The 20,843-nt window shown below is 34.0% G+C and overlaps 1 protein-coding gene across 1 annotated transcript in view; it reads left to right on the top strand.

Moving 5' to 3' along the window:
• The window catches only part of LOC101000208 (ankyrin repeat domain-containing protein 36C-like), a 133,416-nt gene extending 113,613 nt beyond the window's left edge, over window positions 1–19,803 (top strand). The window contains exons 49-53 of the mRNA XM_031655343.1: window positions 4,483–4,556; window positions 7,228–7,366; window positions 14,857–15,070; window positions 17,425–17,608; window positions 18,731–19,803. Of these exons, the coding sequence (XP_031511203.1) occupies window positions 4,483–4,556; window positions 7,228–7,366; window positions 14,857–15,070; window positions 17,425–17,608; window positions 18,731–19,690 (1,571 nt within the window). The 3' untranslated portion in view covers window positions 19,691–19,803. The remainder of the gene's footprint in view (window positions 1–4,482; window positions 4,557–7,227; window positions 7,367–14,856; window positions 15,071–17,424; window positions 17,609–18,730) is intronic.
• Window positions 19,804–20,843: the final 1,040 nt, after the last annotated feature.

Below are 20,843 nucleotides of genomic sequence, written 5' to 3'. Positions count from 1 at the left end.
CTCAGCTCACTGCAACCTCCACCTTCCTGGTTCAAGTGATTATCCTGCCTCAGGCTCCCAAGTAGCTGGGATTACAGGCATGCACCACCATGCCTGGCTAATTTTGTATTTTTAGTAGAGACAGGGTTTCTCCATGTTGGTCAGGCTAGTCTTGAACTCCTGACCTCAGGTGATTCTCCCGCCTCACCCTCCCATAGTGCTGGGATTACAGGCATTAGCCACCGGGCCTGGCTTTGAAATACAAGATTTTATTCAGATGTTTCTACTTTTACATTTTGATACTCTGAAGTTTCCAATTTGGAATTTCAATGGTTTTTAGCTATTTAAAGAGATCTATTTTGGTACTCTAAAATATTTGTTTTGCTTTAAAAGTCAGTTCAAATTATGGCTTTTATCTAATGAAATGTTTTGTTTGATAACATATTTGGTTTTAACTTTTATTGGTTCTGGTCAATTTTGTTACGCTTATTATATTAAACCAATCAGATGTTCTGATTAGTACACTGTGTGTTTGTATGTGTGTTACTTTATTTTTTTGTTGTTTTTAATTTTAATGAGTAAATTGTAGATGTTTATGTTTATGGAGTAAATGAGATATTTTGATACAGGCATACAATATGTAATAATGACATCATGGTTAATGGGTTATCCATCACCTCAAGCATTAACCATTTCTTTATGCTTTTAATTTGTACTTCCTCAGTACTGCTGAAATGTACAACAAGTTATTGCTGACTGTAGTCATGTTTTTGTTTTATAAAGTGCTAGATTTTATTCATTGTGTCTAACTATAGTTTGTACTTATTAAGCATCCTAATTTCCTACCACACCCACACCCTTCCTAGACTGCGGTAATGGTGATTTTTCTCTTCATCTCCATGAGCTCTATTTTTTAAGTTTCTCACACCCACAAAGGAGTGACAACATGTGAAGCCTTCTTCTTTTTTTTTTTTTATTATACTTTTAAGTTATAGGGTACATGTGCATAACGTGCAGTTTTCTTACATATGTATACTCATGCCATGTTGGTGTGCTGCACCCATCAACTCGTCAGCATCCATCAACTTGTCATTTACATCAGGTATAACTCCCAATGCCATCCCTCCCCCTTCCCCCCTCCCCATAATAGGCCCCGGTGTGTGATGTTCCCCTTCCAGAGTCCAAGTGATCTCATTGTTCAATTCCCACCTATGAGTGAGAACATGCGGTGTTTGGTTTTCTGTTCTTGTGATAGTTTGCTGAGAATGATGGTTTCCAGCTGCATCCATGTCCCTACAAAGGACACGAACTCATCCTTTTTTATGGCTGCATAGTATTCCATGGTGTATATGTGCCACATATTCTTAATCCAGTCTGTCACTGATGGACATTTGGGTTGATTCCAAGTCTTTGCTATTGTGAATAGTGCCACAATAAACATACGTGTGCATGTGTCTTTATAGCAGCATGATTTATAATCCTTTGGGTATATACCCAGTAATGGGATGGCTGGGTCATACGGTACTTCTAGTTCTAGATCCTTGAGGAATCGCCATACTGGTTTCCACAATGGTTGAACCACTTTACAATCCCACCAACAGTGTAAAAGTGTTCCTATTTCTCCACATCCTCTCCAGCACCTGTTGTTTCCTGACTTTTTAATGATTGCCATTCTAACTGGTGTGAGATGGTATCTCATTGTGGTTTTGATTTGCATTTCTCTGATGGCCAGTGATGACAAGCATTTTTTCATGTGTCTGTTGGCTGTATGCATGTCTTCTTTTGAGAAATGTCTATTCATATCCTTTGTGACTGGATTATTTTACTTGACATAATGTCCTCCAGTTCCATCCATGTCATTGCGAATGAGAGGATCTTATTCTTTCATATGACTAAGCAGTATGTGTATCACATTTTTAAAACCCATTTGTCTGTTGATGTACATTTATGTTGATTCCAAATTACGGCTATTGTGAAAAGTGCTGCAATAAACATGTCAGGTCAGATTTCTCTTTTATAATACTGATTTTCTTGCTTTTGAGTGGTTACCTAGCAATGGGATTGCTGGATCATGTAGGTAGTTGTATTTTTAATTTTTTGCGGACTCTATACTGTTCCCCATAGTGACTGTACTAATTCACAATGCCACCAATGGTGTACGAGGGTTCCCCTTTCTCCACATCCTCACCAGCATTTCTTAATGCCTGCCATTTGGATAAAAGCCTTTTTAACTGAGGTGAGAAGATACCTCATTGTGGTTTTGATTTGCATTTCTGTGATGACCAGTGATGTTGAGCACCTTTCCATATACCTGTTTGCCATCTGATAGCAGTTTGTAACATAACAGTGTCATTTTGCTATTATTTCTGAGCATGTTTCTAGCCAGAGGGGAAGTAACAAAAATTTAGGAAATAGAAATTATACATATAAGATACTACTGCTAAATAAAGAGGAAAGAAGTGGTGAGAATAATTTGTGACAGTTACATAGAAGTGTTGATATTAGTTAATCAAATGAAATTTATTTGAACTAAGGAACTTTGACTGATTTTACTAAGAACCTTATTTTAAAATAAGATCACGGTTCCATGAATGTGCCTTAGAGATTAGCATGGTATATCAGATCAAACCAACTTGAGAAACAAAAAGTTATAGCATTCATTCTTTGAATAACAAAACCAATATATTCAGTGAACATTGCACTGATTTTGAAGTACAAAAAGTTCTTAATGTCCATGGAAATTTTTCATTTTTGACAATTATTTTTCACATTGAAAGCTTATTATATACTTTCTTGTTGTTGTTTTGGAATTTTTTTTTTGTTTGTTTGTTTGTTTGTTTGTTTTGAGATGGAGTCTTGCTCTGTCTCCCAGCCTGGAGTGCAATGTTACAATCTCGGCTTACTGCAACCTCCACCTTCCAGGTTCAAGCGATTCTCCTGCCTCAGCCTCCTGAGTAGTTGGGATTACAGGCACATGACATCATGCCCAGCTAATTTTTGTATTTTTAGTAGAGATGGGGTTTCACCATGTTAGTCAGGCTGGTCTCGAACTCCTGACCTTGTGATCCACCCACTTCAGCCTCCTAAAGTGCTGGGATTACAGGTGCGAGCCACCTCACCCAGCCTATACACTATTGTTGATGTGGTTTATATATCTTCTTGTATGAGTGGATTCAGAAACTTCTTGACAGGGCCAAACTGCAGGATACAAGCAATGCAGACATAGCAGTAGCCCACCTAGGAATGAAAAAAAATGAATAGTTTTATTAATTTTTATTCTACAACTGTCTATCTAAGCTGATTAATTTCAAACAGTTTCTCTGATGAGAAATAAATTGTATATTTATTGGAAGTGTCCTCACAACTTTGTACTCCCTAAATAATAGGAAAAATAGTTGAACATGATAAATGCTTGTAGTATAATGGTATAATTGAATCTGATGTATTGCATTAAAGATAGGCCATAGCATCCTCCCATCAGCTTTGACACTTACTCTCTCAGGCTCATGATGTGCTATTCTTTATAAGGATCATTTTTCTTGTTATCAGTCAACATGTTTACATTGGAATAGATACACTCTTCTATTGAGACATGATCTCGCTTTTGAAACCTTAACTACATATTTTATAAAACCTGTATTAAATAAAACCGTTTATCTGAGGAAAGATGGCCAGAGTCAAGGAAGACTTCATGTAGCTAAGTCTTAAATTATGAAAGAAATGTGTCAGAATAGTTGAGGAAAATATTTTAGATATAAAGAAGAGACTGCACGTTGATAAAAGTGTAAACAGTAGCAATCATTTTGGAAATGATTAATAATGAACAACAGACTCAATGTGCTGTTATAAGGTACTATTGTGAAGTAAAGAACAGTGTGCTATTACTTCATCTGTTTCTATTGGATTTTTACATTTTGTTTTATTTCTGATGGTTTTGTTTATTGATGTTGGGTGGATAAATTTGTGAGTGAATCTTTGACCATGTTTGCATGGCTTGAACCTGGTGACATCCGTGCCTCCCCAAGTAGTTTGCTGAAGTTTTGGAGGATTAAAAGCATTTCTTAAAGAAGTAAATATTATACTAAAGATTAAGCTTCGTTTAAACACTTTTATTTTCTGGTTTTTGAAAGACTATGGATTTTTTTTTTTTTTTTTTTAGACGGAGTCTGGCTCTGCCCACCAGGCTGGAGGTGCGGTGGCGAAATCTCGGCTCACTGCAAGCTCCGCCTCCCGGGTTCAGCCATTCTCCTGCCTCAGCCTCCCGAGCAGCTGGGACTCCAGGCACGCGCCAGCACGCCCGGCTAATTTTTCGTATTTTTAGTAGAGACGGGGTTTCACCTTTTTAGCCAGGATGGTCTCGATCTCCTGACCTCGTGATCCGCCCGCCTCAGCCTCCCAAAGTGTTGGGATTACAGGCATGAGCCACTGCGCCCGGCCAACTGTGACTTTTATCTAACTGTTCTGTGTAGCTCGTTTTAACTAAATATCTATTTTTTTTTTTAGCAGAACAAGACTTAGAAATGGCATCAGAGGGAGAGCAAAAGAGGCTTGAAGACTATGAAAATAACCAGCCACGGGTATGTAAAAATTTAAAATCAAATTTCTGGTTTAATCTTGTTTTCCTTGCTTTGGTAATACAGCATATTTGAAATGAATTTACCTGTGGATTAACCTTTTAGTATCAGTTGATTATAATTTAATATTTCATTTTAAAAACATTTAACTAGTTATAAAACTTAGTGTTGGAATCGATAGTAACGTATATCTAATCTTTACCCTTGGAATTGAGTTAAAAACTTCCTGATATTGTTTGCACTTCTATTTTTATAGCTTCCTATTATATTAAAGAAGGTAACATCAAATATTGAATTACAGTTTTAAGCAATAGAAATTATAAACAATTTAACAGTGACGATAACTGTATTGGATTCAGATTAAAGGAGTAATTATTGCTAGTGGCTCAAACTTTGCAGTTTTTTTTTATTGCCAGTCACTAATACCAAAGTTAAGAATTAATTTTCCCTTTGGATCTCTGACTTCAGTTTCTATATTCGGGGAGAGAATGGGTCATTAAATCAACCCAACTGGCTATCAAGAGAATTATACCTTGCAGAATGGCACCTTTGGTATTAGGGTACAAACAATAACTGCCTAATGTATTTCAATATAGAAAATCTGTAAATATTATTAAATTTATTAAATCCACTGTCATTAGTACACCTTAGAACTTAAGCCTGTAATCTATATAAGTATATAACACTGTCAATCATATTACAATATATAATTTGCATTAAAATGTAAGAATTTGCTTTTTTTACTGACTGGTGTTGATTTTGGCTCCTAATAATTTAAAGTTTGCCTGATCACTAGTTAGTAATCTTTGGCAAAAGCACTCGAGTGTACACTGTAGGTATAGTGATAAAATCTTTTAAAGTGATGGTGCCTTTATAGTACCACAAGTCATCTCCTAATTCATTTTTGGGAAATTTAACACATAATGAATTAGTCAAGTTTAGTCCAAACAAACAGTGACAAATTAAAGTTTCAGGGTTTATGTTTTTGCACCTATTTTAGGTTAATGCAAATTATTTTTCACTTCTTAGTTACAATCCAGTGATTTGGGAGTAGGTAAACATAGATTAAAAAGATTAATATTAAACTTTAATTATTTTTTAATTTTTCTGTTTTTACACTTGATTATTTAAAGATAAAGTTATTTTTAAAACATGTACTCTGACAGAAAAGACATCTGAGAAACAAAACTAGCAAATTTATCTTCCACTTTTGCATGTGCAAAAATTGTCTGAACAACTAGTTGAAAAAGTATTGTGATAGAAATGACCTCTTTATATATGCAGGACTTACTTGTGTGCAAAAGTATGAGAAAATGTGGATCAAACAAGACAAATTAGGGTAAAGAAAACTTTAAAATTCATCACAAATAAAGCAGAGTTTCGGTGAAATTTGTGAAAATTACAAAACTGCTTGTATTGAGGAAGAGCAACTACCTAATAACTCCACAGGAAGAACAAACTTAAGAAAATACCCTCTAATTTGACAAATGATTCACCTGATTGTCAGGAAAGTGATGCATCTGGCATGTCTATCTCTGTAGTAGTCCAGATATTTCCTGAACAAAAATAACCCAGTCTCAAAAATGCCTTTCTATCTCATTCGTACTCTGGGTCCCCAGAATATGCTTGCCAATCACCCCAGCTTTATTTAAGTGGAAACAAAGTATAGACTGTGAAAATGACAACAAACCAGATACTGAACATGTTTTTAACCCAAACAAGGAAAAATTTTATAATGATACAGAAAGTACGAAGGCAAGAAACCCAGAAGTAGTTATGGTTGAAATAAAAGAACACAAATAGGTTGTTAGGCAAATGACCGAAAAAAAAAAACCATCCCAAAATACCACTAATTGGAAAGTAAACATCAGACATATGCCTCAATTTAGTGATTCAAAAAGCCTTTTAGATATGTGACTTACTTGCTCCAAAGAAATGAAGCCTGTGATTTAAGAAAAAAAAAAGATCATGGTGTTTCTGTTGTTACAAACACAACAGTACAAAACCAATATAGAATGTGTTCCAGAAGCCGTTATATGACAACTGTAGTGCAAGTAAGTATGAAAGCATAAAACTTGAATTAGAAAATGTGCATTATTCTCCACCACATGGTGACAGAACATCAGCTATATGTCTAAAAGTGGAATTAAGTGATATATGCAAAGATTTAAGAATGAGGTAAGCATATTACAAGTAAAGTAGAGTCCCTGGCTTTGGAGAAAGTTCAACTTCAAAAAGACTTAGAGGGTCACTTGCTGCTACTCTGGTTTTTCTCTTCACCAATTATTTGATCCATTTGAATTTTTTACTTATGAAAATCTCTTGTGTAAAATGGGGTTATCTAAATACAAAATTGTATGTAGAAACAGATTCTTTTTGCCATTAAGATAATTCAAGCTCAGGAAGACATTTTCTTAATCTTTGTTCCTTAATTAACCCAAGTCTCTCTGTCAGTTTTCTGAATGGCATAGGAACTGGGAAACTAATTTTTCCGTAGACCATGTGACCTGCTGAACTAGAGTCAACATAAAGGAAATTTCTTTTAAAAAAAAGTACAGAACAAGCACCTGTGTTTGTGCTCATATAAACAGATGGGTAATTCCCACTTCTGTACATTTAGTATATGCTATAAATATTCTGGGGACATTTTGAAACAGTGTTGTTTATTTTCTAGGTGAAAAACCAAATACATTCTAGGGATGACCTTGATGACATAGTTCAGTCATCTCAAATAGCCTCAGACGATGTCTTGCTTTGCTGCAATTGTAAGAAAGTTATATTACTCGTTGATCAACATGAAATGAAGTGTAAAGGTAGGACCAATGCATAAATATAAGGCTTTTTAAATCCTATAGCAATGTATGCACACATTGCTTACCACTGTACCGTACAGTACTGATATGTTACAAGAATGTTCATCTCAGAAATATGCCTTATGTCAACATAGAATAAAAACTACTGTGTCTTGTACCCTTTCAGTCAAAGAGCTATAATCATTTCACTGTACTTTTCTCAGTGTGAATGGCAGGCCCAGTTGTGTTTGTTTACTCTACTTCTCTTCTATGCCATTACCCATTTACCCATGGTCAAGTTACCATTTCCTCCCACCTGAAATACTGTGATAACCTTATAACTGTCTTTCCTACTATTCTGCCTTCCAAAACCATGACCTATTCTGCAACCCTAATTATATAGTTGTAAAAAATCACATCTGATCATGTTACCTGCTTGCTGAAAACCCAGCTGCCATTTATTGCTATAAGGTACAGATCTCCATCCTCAAACTTTATACTGCATCGTTGCATACCCTTTTCTGTGTCACAGCCAGTGCCTTAGGTGTTTGCTTCTACAATCGGTAGCTTTAGTGTGGTGTAACTGATATGTGATAAAGTGCACACATGTAAAAGGTACCATTTGATAAGTTTTAACAGATGTATACACACGTGAAACTATTACTATCATCAAGGTAGGCAACATATATCCATCACCCACTAAAGTCTCCTCATGGCCCTTTATATTCCTGTTTTTAAAAACTGCTAAATGATTTTCCAAAATATTTGTACTATTTTCTATTCTCATCAGCAGTAAATGACCATTCCAGTTGCTATGTTGTCACAGTAGTGCTGTATTTATTTTTTTAATTTTAGTCATTCTGATGGGTGTATTATGTATATTATTGTGGGTTTAATGTACACGATCCTAATGACTAAAATGTTGAGCATCTTTCCATGTTTATTTGCCATCTGTATATCTTCTTTGTTGAACTGTCTTTTCAAATCTTTTGCCATTTAGAAAATTAGGTTGATGTTTTCTTACCTGTTGAGTTTTAATAATTCTATATGTATTTGGATACTATTACTTTTTAGCTACTTTTTAAAAAAATTATACTTTAAGTTCTAGGGTACATGTGCATAACATGCAGGTTTGTTACATATGTATACTTGTGCTATGTTGGTGTGCTGCACCCGTCAACTCGTCAGCACCCATCAACTCGTCATTTACAAGGGTATTTTTTTTTCAGTTTTTGGGTTGACTTTTTACTTGCTTTGTAGTATCTTTTGAAGAGCAGAAGATTTTAATCGTAATGAAGTCCAATTTAATTGTTTGTTGAATTACAGATTTTGCATTTTTGCCATATGTAAAAAATGTTTGCCTAGCACAAGGTTACAAAGATTTTTTCCTATGCTTTGTTCTAGAAATTTTATAGATTTGGATCTTACATTGAAATCTATGCTCCATTTTTGAGTTTCCTATTGTATATGGAGTAAGGTGATGTATGGATTCAAGTTCACTTTTTGGATATGGACAGCCAGTTGTTCCAGCACCACATGTTGAAAGGCTATCGTTTCTCCACTGCATTGCCATGCTGCCTTTGTCAAACATAAGCTGGTTGCATATGTGTTATGTATTTCTAGACTCTCTATTGAGTTTTATTAATTTACAGATGCTCCTCAAATTGTGGTAAACCCAGTGTTTGAGTCAAAAGCAATTTAATACTTCAGTAAACCCACTGTAAAGTCAATAAGTCAAACCACCTTAAGTTGGGGATTTTCTGTATTTGACTTTCTTTATGCAGGTGGAGCATTGCTAATTTAAATATCCCAAATCTGAAGTGCTCTAAAACCCCAAACTTTTTGATTGCCAATATAGACGCCACAGCGGAAAAATTCTACATCCGACCTCATGTATACAAACATTGTTTCATGTCCCAAATTATTAAAAGTATTGTTTAAAATTACCTTCAGTCTTTGTGTATAAAGTAAATATGAAAAATAAATGTGTTTTGTGTTTAGACTTGGGTACTATCCCTGAGATATCTCATCATGTATGTGCAAATATTCCGAAATCCAAAATCTGAAAAACTTCTAGTCTGAAGCATTTTGAATAAGGGATACTCAGCCTGTACCTGTGGCACACTGTTTTGGTTACTGTTGATTTATAGTAATTCTTGAAATGAATCCTCCAATTCTGTTCTTTGTTCTGTTTTGGCTATGCTAGATCCTTTGCATTTTTATATGAACTTTAGAATCAGCTTATCAATAAAATAAAGACTGCTTGCTTGTTGGAAATTAAGTTGGGATTGTGTCATATTTATAGATTTGGGGAGAACTGACATCTTAACAATAGTGAATCTTTCTACTCAATAAAGTGTATGTCTGCTTTTATAGAAGTAATATTTAATTTTCTCAGTTGTATTTTGCAGTTTTTAGTTTACAGGTCTTTTCATATTTTATCAGATTTATCTGTATTTCATTTTTGATGAAGTTGTAAATGATAGTTTAGTTAGTATAGATGTATTTGACTTTATACAGGTTGAGCATTGCTAATCCAAATATACATTTTTATAAAACTATAGAAAATGCTAATTTTAAAATTTTGATTTGATTGTTTATTGCTAGCATATAGAAATGCAGTTAATTTTTCAATATTGAATTTGTATCTTTCAATCTTGTTAAACTCACTTATTAGTTCTGGCATATTCTTGGTAGATTTGATCAGATTTTCTTCACAGACAAAAAGTTATTAAACCTTTCTTTCTCAAATTACCCTCTTACTAATGATAGTGAATATTTTAGACTTGTGGTAAAGGGGTCTTTTTTGCAGCTGATAAACTCTGCCATTTTAGTATGAGAGCAGCCATAGACCATCCATAAATTAATGAACACAGCTGTGTTCCAGTAAAAGCTTATTGACATAGACAAGAAGCTGGCCCACAGGTTGAGGTTTACCCATACCTGTTGTATGGTCACAGTTGTGTATAAAGACAATTTTATTTCTTTTTTTAAACCTGGACGCCTCTTATTTCTTTTTCTTGCCTGACTGCATTAACTAGAATCTTCAGAACAATATTACATACAAGTAGTGAAAGCAGACATTCCTGTGTTGTTCCTCATGTTATGGGAAATGCATTCAGTTTTTCACTATGATGCACGTTAGCTGCAGATTCATCATAGACGTTTTTATCATGCTGAAGAACTTCCCTTGGATTCTTATGTTGCTGAGAGTGTTTCTTCTTTGAAATATCAGGAGTAAATTTTATCAGATGCCTCTATCTGTTGGGATGATCCTGTGGGTCTTCTCTTTTAATTCATTTTATGCTAAATAATGATGATGTTTCAATGTTAAGCCAACCTTTCCTTTTCTGGAATAAACCCCCTTTGTTTATGATGTATTACCTTTTTATTATACTATTGGATACTAAAGTCTCATTTAGAATTTATTATAAAGACTTTTATTTTTTAGACCAGTTTTATGACCCTGGCAAAATTGAGAGGGAGGTTCGGATATTTTTTTGTATACCCCCACCCCAACACATGTGTAGCCTCCCTCATTACCAGTATCCTTCACCATAGTGGTCGTTGCTATGACAGATGAGCCTAAACTGATACACTACAATTACCCAAAGCCCATAATTCGCATTGGGGTTCACTCTTGGTACTGTATATGTATGGGTTTGGACAAAGGTACAATGATGTGTATCCATGTTATAGAAATTATTTTGACTTCCCAAAAAATCCTCTGTGCTCTGCCTATGTATCATTTCCTGCTGTCTCTCACCCTTTGGCACACTTTTACTTTATCCATAGTTTTGCATTTTCCTGATCATATAGTTGGAATCATACAGTAAGTAGCCTTTTCAGATTATCTTACGTCACTTGGTAATGTGCATTTAAGGTTCCTTCACATGTTTTCATGAATTGATTTCTCATTTCTTTATGTGTAGAGTGATATTCCACCGTATGGCTGTTTAACCGCAGTTTATTCACTGCACTATTGGAAGATATATTCATTGCATCACAAATTGGTTGAATTTTTACATTCATGCTCATGAGGGAATTTTCTTGTTGGTAATATTTTCTGGTTTTGGTTCAGGGTAATGCTAACATTACAGACTGAGTTGAGATATACTCTTCTTTCTGTTTCTTTTGGGAGAGTTTGTGTATAATTTTATTATTTTCTTCCAGAAATGTTTTGTAAAATTCACCAACATAGCTAGCTGGGTCTGGAGTTTTCTTTTAGCAAGGTTTTTAACTATAACTTAACTTTCTTTTATAGATATAGGGCATTTCAGGTTATCTATTGCTTCTTGATTGAGATTTGCTAATTTTCATTTTAAAAGGAATTTGTTAATTTTATCTAAGTTGTCATGTTTACTTACATAGAAATTATAATATCTTGTTATATTTTTAGTATCTGTACAATCTATAATAATGTCACTTTGTTTATTTCTGAAATTCGTAATTTGTATTTTTTCTTTTTTTCTGAGCAGCCTGGCTAAATGGAGCTTTATCACATTTATTGATCTCCTCAAAGTGTTTTGTGTTGATTTTTTTCTATCGTTTCTTCTGAAACCAACAGTATAACAAAATACCATAGACTGGGTCAAACAACGGAAGTTGATTTCTCGCAGTTGTGGGGTCAGCAAAGTCCAAGATTCAAATGCTGTCGGATTTAGTGTATGGTTCGGGAACATGTCCTGGTTCATGAATGAATTCTTTTTCTCTGCGCCCTCACTTGGCAGAAGGGGTGAAGGAGATCTGGGGTCTGTTGTATAAGAGCACTAAGCACTAATTCTGTTCATGAGGGCTTGGCTCATGTAAAAATCACCCCTCCGAATACCGTCACATTGTGATTGGCTTTCAGCATATAAATTTTGGGGAAGACAAACATTCAGACCACAGCAGATGTTTATTATTTCCTTTTTTCTGCTTGCTTTGGATTTAATTCACTCTTCTTTTATCTACTTGCTTAAGGTAGAAGTCAAGGTCATTGATTTGAGACTCTTCTAATATAGACATTTGGCAGTGCTAAAAATTTCTATTCAAGTACAGTTGTAGCTGCATTCCACAAATTCTGGTTGACAAATTTTTATTCAGTTCAGAATATTTTCTAATTTCTATTTCATTTTCATTACCTGTTTGACCCAGGGTTATTTAGATGTGTGTTACTTAGTTTCCAAATATTTGAGTATTTCCCAGAGTTATTTTTGTTATTGGTCTTTAATCTGATTGATTTGTGGTCAGGGCACATACTTTGTATGACTTAAATCCTTCTGACTCAACCCTTTAGTTGAGAGTTGTTGTATGGCCTAAAATATGATCTATTTTTGGTAAGTGTTCCATGGGTACTTGAAAAGCGTGCTGTTGTTCAAGTCTATTCTTGCTGATTTTCTGCCTTCTTGTTCTATCACTTACTGAGTAAAGGGTATTGAAACCTCAGATTACTTAGAAATTGTCTGTTTCTTTTTGTAGTTCTATCCACTTTGGTCTCATATATTGTGAAGCTGGTTTGTTATTAGGTGCATAAACACTTAGGATTGTTAGGTTTTGTTGATTAACTGAACCTTTTACTATTGTGACATGACCATTTGTTATTTATTGCTGGTTTTGTTTGTTTGTTTGTTTGTTTTTGCTATGAAATCTACTTTGGTATTAACACAGTCCACTCCTGCTCAGCTGCCCTTGGCAACTGTTAGCATGTATCTTTTTCCATCCTTGTAACCATTTGTGTCTTTACATTTAAAGTGCATTTCTTATAGGCAGCCTGTAGTTGGGTCTTGCTTTCTTACTGAGCCTGACAGTCTGCATTTGAGTTGAGGTTCTTAGACAAGTGTCATTTATAATGTCATTGATAATAGTTATGTTTGTCTAGTAGCTGTTTGATTGCTATTAGTCCCAGCTGTTCTTTGTTCCCCTTCTTTTTCTGCTTTCTTTTAGTCAACTATTTATTATGATTCAATTTTGCATATATTTTGGGGTTTATTAGGGATAACTGTTTTGCTATATTAATGTTTAGGATTTTTAGTATATAATTTTAACTTATCACAGTCCACCTTCAGTAATACTATACATCATAGATAGTATAAAAAATGACAATGATACATTTTCAGTTTTTTCTGTCCCAGATACTTCCTTCCTGAATCTGTGGGGTTATGGTTTGTATTAAGGTTAGAATATTTTTGGCCATTTTTTCTTTTAAATATCTCTTCTTTTTTTATTCAGGGAGTTATCGATTAGCTGCTTGAAAGTTTCTCACAGTTTATTGTGTCAAATTTAGGAATATTTTCCTTTGTCATCTCTAATTTGTGTTTATTTCCATCCACTATAGTTTTTACTTCTGACAATGTAATTTGCATCTCCACAAGTATGGTCTGGTTTTTTTTTTTAAAAAAAAATACCTTCCCTGACTCCACTTACTGTCTTGAGTTTTATTTGGAGTACAGAGATTTACTTATAATCTTTCCATTCTTGCTTTTAGATTTGGGGTAATTCCTCACTCCTGAGGCAAGACCTTTCTGAATATTCATTGTCATGTGAAGTATGAGAAGTATGAGGTATTTTGGCCTGGCGCATGGGAATGGACTCTCTTCCAGTCATTGTGTGAACCCCAGGCATAGTTTCTGCTGATTTTCTTTAACTGTTTCTTTTAAATTTTATTTTCCACTGTTCTTAGGAAGTTTCCTAGCACACAAGCACTTTTCGTTACTCCACTAAATACCCAAGAGGGAATCTCTGCACATCTCCAGGATTTGTTTCCTGTACTGCTTTATTCTCTCCAGTTTTCAGTCCTGTGATCTCTATCTGCTTTGGTTTTACTAGCCTCTCAGCTTCATAACCCCAGCTCTATGTCAGATTTTCTCCCTTTGTCATGGCCTTGAACCTCTGTCAAAACTCTGTCAAAAGAGCTGGGACAATTGTAAGGCCTGCTATATATGTTTTCTGTCTTACAGTGATCACCTACCATCTTCATTGCCTGAAGCCCACTGTGTTGGAAATCATTGCTTAATGTATTTTGTCTGTTTTGTTTTTTATTGTTTCAGGTAAGATGAAAACTCCTGTCCGTTACTCCATCAGAGCTAGTAATAGATTGCAACAGAGCTTCGGCACAGCACATGCTGTAAACTGGCCAGGGTGTTTTGCTTTCCTTTTTGCCTAACTGCTTCTTTCTCATCCTTCATTTCTCAGTGTAGTATCTCTTCTTCAGGGAAATCTTCCCTGAGTGAAGTATAGATCAAATTATCTTATGCAGTCATATAACTATGGTTTTTTTTTTTTTACAGGACCTGTCTGAGTTTATAATTGTCACCTTTTTATCTTGGTTCTTCATTATGCTTTAAGCTAAAACAATAGCAGAGGTGTTGTCTTCTCTGCAGACCTTAGTATAATATCTTCTACCTTGTAGGCACTCAATATGTACATATTTGTTCAATATATGAATGAATGCATGTTAAAAATGCACAGTCCTTTATATCCAAAAACTTACTCATGTATTTTATCTCTATTTTGTTTTTTCCCGGTTACAGATTGTGTTCGCCTATCAAAAATTAAAAAACCATTTTGTTTTTGTAAAAGATCAATAAAACTTAAAGATAATCACTGTGAGCAACTTATAGTAAAAATTCAAAAAATGAAAAATAAGTTTAGTGTACTACGGAAGAGACTATCTGAAAAAGAAGAAATAAAATCGTGCTTAGAGCATGAAAAACTTGAATGCGAACAAGAACTCTGTAGTCTGAGGTATGACCTTGTTCTAAAGAAATGTTAGAACTATTTGTTTTATACTAAAGACGTATAAGGAAAATTTTTGTAATTGCTAACTTTCCTTCTAGGATTTACAGGGAAAAAAGTTTCTTAATCTTATGGAGTGTGAAATTATTGGATATAATATCACAAGTTCTTAATTGTGAATACTTCTCTAATAATTAAATGCATATTCTTTTAAATCATAGTTTTAAGGGCTGTATAGAATTTTACCCTTTGGAAATCTCATTATTTAATTGATGAATTGAATTTTAGGTTTTAAAAAGTTTTTGTATTAATGCTACAAGGAACATCTTTTATTTACACGTAGTTTTCTACATTTTTTATTATTTACTTTGGATAAATTCTTCTGGTTAAAGTACAGAAACTTTTTTAGATCTGTTTTAGATCTTTGATCAATATTTCTAAATTGTTCTTAAGAAAGTTTATATTAATTTATAATTCAATCAACAGGGTATAAAATAGATATTTTCTTTATCCAGAATAATTATTTTAAAAATTATCAATCGGGTGCGGTGGCTCACGCCTGTAATCCCAGCACTTCGGGAGGCTGAGGTGGGCAGATCACGAGGTCAGGAGTTTGAGACCAGTCTGGCCAACATAATGAAATGCTGTCTCTACTAAAAATACAAAAAATTAGCCAAGCGTGGTGGTGTGCACCTGTAATCCCAGCTACTCAGGAGGCTGAGGCAGGAGAATCCCATGAACCTGGGAGGCGGAGGTTGCAGTGAGCTGAGATTGCACCATTGCACTCTAGCCCAGTGACAGTGCGAGACTCCCTGTCAAAAAAAAAAAAAAAAAAAAAAAATTATCCAGTTTTATTCTTAATATGCAGGGAATAAAAAGTAAAATGGAAAGTGTTTACTGATTAGCTTATTCAACATCCCTCTGCTATGTAGATAAAATTAATTCAAAGTTTTATGCTGAAGACACGTATTATTCTTTATTGTTTAATTAAATATTAGATCTTGTGTTGTTCCAAAACAGATTTTAAAATTGTTTATAAAATACATACTAATCAACAGGATAGATTGAAAGTGTTGCCCAAAAAAACAATCTTAAAAAGTGTAGGGGGTAACATATTACATTCTTAACCTAGTCTTGGATTACACTAATCTGCTGATATATATTTCATAAACACATCAAAAGTGCTACCTTACAATGTAAATTAGTTTGGAGATACTTGCAATGAATGTTTCGTGAAGGTGGAAATATATTTCTAGTGAATGTATCAACTTGTTTATAAAAAGTTACTTTATGTTAATTAACTCTAAACGATTCATCCTAATTGAAAAGTAATTACTGTGTGAAGAAAAGGTAATTTTTATCTTGTAACTTTACTGAATAATTTTCAGCATCTTTTTTCGTAATATTTGCTAGAGTTACAAGTAACAGAAACTTATGCAGGGTGTTCTTTTGTCAGTACATTTCAACTTATACATGTCCTTTGGATGAGATTGAGGTGAGAAATTAAAAACATGAGAACTAGAAAGAAAAATAGTATTTAAGAACATAGAAACTTTATTAGGATAATAAGCAACATATGAATGTTTTATTTTCTAATATCAACAAAGAGAGTCAAACTCTGTAAAATATTTGAAGAGATTTATTCTGAGCCAAATATGAGTGACCATGGCCACTGACACAGCCCTCAGGAGGTCCTGAGAACATGTGCCCAAGGGGCGCAGCTTGGTTTTATACATTTTAGAGAGGCATGAAACATCAATCAAATACATTTAAAAAATACATTGGTTTGGTTCAGAAAGGCAGGACAACTGAAAGCAGGGGCTTCCAGGCTATAGATAAATTTAAACATTTTCTGGTTGACAATTGGTTGAGTTTATTTGAAGACCTGGGATTAATGGAAAGAAATGTTCAGGTTAAGGTAAATGATTGTGGGGACCAAGTTTTCTTGTGCAGAGGAATCTCTCAGCAGACTTCAGAGAGAGCAGGTTGTAAAATGTTTTCTTATGGGACCTTTTAAAAAGGGTGCCTGGCTCTTAGCTGATTGTCTCCTGGATCTTCATAGAAAGGAAGGAAAACAAAGGGGAAAAGGGGGTTCTCTATAGAATGTGGATTTTTCCCACAAGAGACTTTGCAGGGCAATTTCAAGGTATGGCAAGGAAATATATTTTTGATTAAATATTTGCTTCCTTGTCTCATAATGTTATGCCAGAGTCAGATTGAAAAGCAAGTCACAATATACGGGGTCAAATAAAATCCATCTGATGAGAATCCATGGTACCCCTTAGGTAGGAATTTGCACAAGATAAAAAATTAAAGCTTACTCCTCACTGATAAAATAAATACTAAGATAAGTATATTTACAGATTTACCATACAGCAAGAAAAAGAGAAAAGAAGAAATGCTGAAGAGTTGCACCAAAAAGTTCGGGAAAAGTTAAGAACAATAGAAGAGCAACATAGGATAGAAGTTGATGTGACAGAACAAGTTAAACTGGCTCTCAAATCACTGGAGATGGAATTGAAGAGTGTAGGAAAGAATTCAAATCAGGTTTGGTAAAACTTCATATTTCTACTTTTTTTTAATGTTACTTATAATATCTCTTTCATTTAATGTATATTATTTAAGCCTAAAAAAAACCCAAATTGTATTTCATCTTAAAAATGAATCCAGGAATTTATAGCTACAATTATTTATAATCTTGAAATATTTTATTTTAGTTCAAAGACCTTTTGAAAACAATGCTATTCTATAATGTATACTTAATGATATTGTAAGTATTTTGTTCCTAGTGACATAATTCAGCATATTTTCCCCTATTTCATGTTAATTACTGTTTCAAATGTTATGGAAAAGAAATAAAAGTGATCACAATAGCAAATAATCTCATGATTTTCTAGGAAGAGCTTTATAAATTTAATTTTCTTGACTTTTGGTGTTTTGAAATAAAAGATTATTTTTGTATGTCTATGTCTACCTCACAGAAGTAACTGATTTGGTGGAAGAGCACTAGAAGTAGAGTCAGAAAAGCTGGGAAAAGTCCTGCAGCTTGCTTATATTTTTAACCTTTTGCTATAGAATTATAACTAAATGAGTTCATTGATTTGTGCATGTAAAAGTGCTTAGTACAATGTCTAGACTTATCATTTATCAATAAATGTCATTCTTAAAACTGACCATAACAATATTAGAAAAGTAGAATATCTATACAATATTTTAGGAAAAGGGAAGTTAAAGAATTTGGGAAATGTCATTCATCTGTCCAAATATCTGCCAGGCTAAGGCTCTCACTATAGGGAGATGTATAGCTTAGATGTTAGAGTGTAAACCCAATTTTTTAACGTGATCATAGTTATTAATTCTTTATGCTTTGCAATTTGTTGTAATTCAGTAAAAGCCTTTTTTAATTCTGAAATTTAAAAAAATTTTCTGGTGGTTTTTTTTTTTTTTTGCTTTCATGGATTCACTGTCTTCAAATAAACTTTCAAACTTTGGGGAATTAATGCTTTTTGAGGTTTGAGGTTTTGACTCAACTTCTTTTTTCCCAGTTAGATATCCAGTTATGGCAACCCTCTCATTGTATAAATGCACAGGTTATTATTTAATTTCAAAAGCAATCACAATATGTTATCCTATTGGGTACTAGTTATAAGTTTTCTTTGTTTTACTTAGATTTCTGATACTGATAAAAAAGAAGACCTGCTGCATGAAAACCACTTGATGGAAGATGAAATTGCCACGCTTAGACTGGAAATAGACACAATAAAAAACCAAAACCTGGAAAAGAAATACTTAAAAGACTTTGAAATTATGAAAAGAAAGCATGAAGACCTTCAAAAGACTCTAAAACGGAATGGGGAAACATTAGCAAAAACGATAGCTGATTATAGTGTACAGCTTGCTGCTCTGACAGATGAGAACGCAACGCTCCGTTCCAAACTGGAGAAGGAAACACAGACCAGGCAAAGACTGGAAACAGAAACGGAATCATACCGTTGTAGACTGAATGCTCCTCTATCTGATCATGATCAAAGTCACTCATCAGAAAGAGACCAAGAGCTTGCTTTCCAGGGCACAGTAGATAAATGGTGTCATTTACAGGAAAATTCGAATTCTTGTGTTCTGACTCTTTCTCAGCAACTTTCTAAAGCTGAGAGTAAGTTCAGAGTCCTCGAAACTGAGCTCCATTACACAAGAGAGGCTCTGAAAGAAAAGTCTTTGGTTTCTGAACATGTACAAAGAGAACTAAACCAAAAACAGTGTCAAATGAAGGACATTGAAAAAATGTACAAAAATGAATATAATAAAATGGAAAAATGCATAGAAAAGCAGGAAAGATTTTGTCAGCTAAAAAAACAAAATATGTTACTTCAACAGCAACTGGATGATGCTCGCAACAAAGCTGACAATCGAGAAAAAGCAATACTTAATATTCAAGCCAGATGTGATGCTAGAGTACAAAACTTTCAAGATGAGTGCAGAAAGCACCGTCTTTTATTACAAGAAGACAGTAAGAGGTTGGTCAATGAATTGAATCATTTGAAAGAAAAAGCACGCCAAAATGAAAAAGAGAAAGCAGAAAGAGAAGTAAGTGTCAAGAAAAATAAGTATTTTTCAAACTTCCTGAAGTAAAATTTGAAGTAATATTTGGTTACAGCTAAATGTTGGATCTAGTTGAATATAAAAAAGGATACATATGATAAATGTATCTGCTATATCAGCTGAGAAACATTCCTTGTTTCCAGCAAGTCAGAGTTAAAACTGAGAGATTCTTTCCTCTGATTAAATTCATGTGTCACTTATACAATTTTAAGTTATAAAATGTTAATGTAGACTAATATTAATAATGTAGTCTTATACTGCTGAAATAATAATTTTTTCATTTCAAGACATTTCAAGACCATGATAAATCAGATATATGGAAATGCTCATACCTAAAATGGTATTTTGAAATTGATTCAATTAAGTGGGGTACTTCCACAGTTAATTTCAGATTTCCCAGATGAACTGAAGTGTATTCCCTATTTCATAATTATTTTTCTTCAGTAGCTTTAAATATATCTTAGTTGGTACAATTTTGTTTTTCTTCATATCAATTTGACTTAAATCTGAAACTATTTCAATCTCAAATTATGTATAGATATGATCATTCCATTCTTTAAAGGCATCTAATTTTACTTATATTATAATATGGGGAAAACGTGGTAAATTTTAGCCAAACCATATTTGATTTAATCTTCCCACTGACATTTATAATTTACTTTCAGTTTTGGTTTTTTTTTTAATTTTTTTTATTATTATACTTTAAGTTCTAGGGTACATGTGCATAATGTGCAGATTTGTTACATATGTATACTTGTGCCATGTTGGTGTGCTGCACCCATCAACTCGTCAGCACCCATCAACTCGTCATTTACATCAGGTATAACTCCCAATGCCATCCCTCCCCTCTGCCCCCTCCCCGTGATAGGCCCCAGTGTGTGATGTTCCCCTTCCCGAGTCCAAGTGATCTCATTGTTCAGTTCCCACCTATGAGTGAGAACATGCGGTGTTTGGTTTTCTGTTCTTGTGATAGTTTGCTAAGAATGATGGATTCCAGCTGCATCCATGTCCCTACAAAGGACACAAACTCATCCTTTTTTATGGCTGCATAGTATTCCATGGTGTATATGTGCCACATTTTCTTAATCCAGTCTGTCACTGATGGACATTTGGGTTGATTCCAAGTCTTTGCTATTGTGAATAGTGCCGCAATGAACATACGTGTGCATGTGTCTTTATAGCA

The sequence above is a fragment of the Papio anubis genome, chromosome 14, assembly GCF_008728515.1.
Source record: "Papio anubis isolate 15944 chromosome 14, Panubis1.0, whole genome shotgun sequence".
NCBI lineage: Eukaryota > Metazoa > Chordata > Mammalia > Primates > Cercopithecidae > Papio > Papio anubis.
Note: the sequence above shows the minus strand (reverse complement) of the source record. Positions and strands in the feature narration are given on the sequence as shown.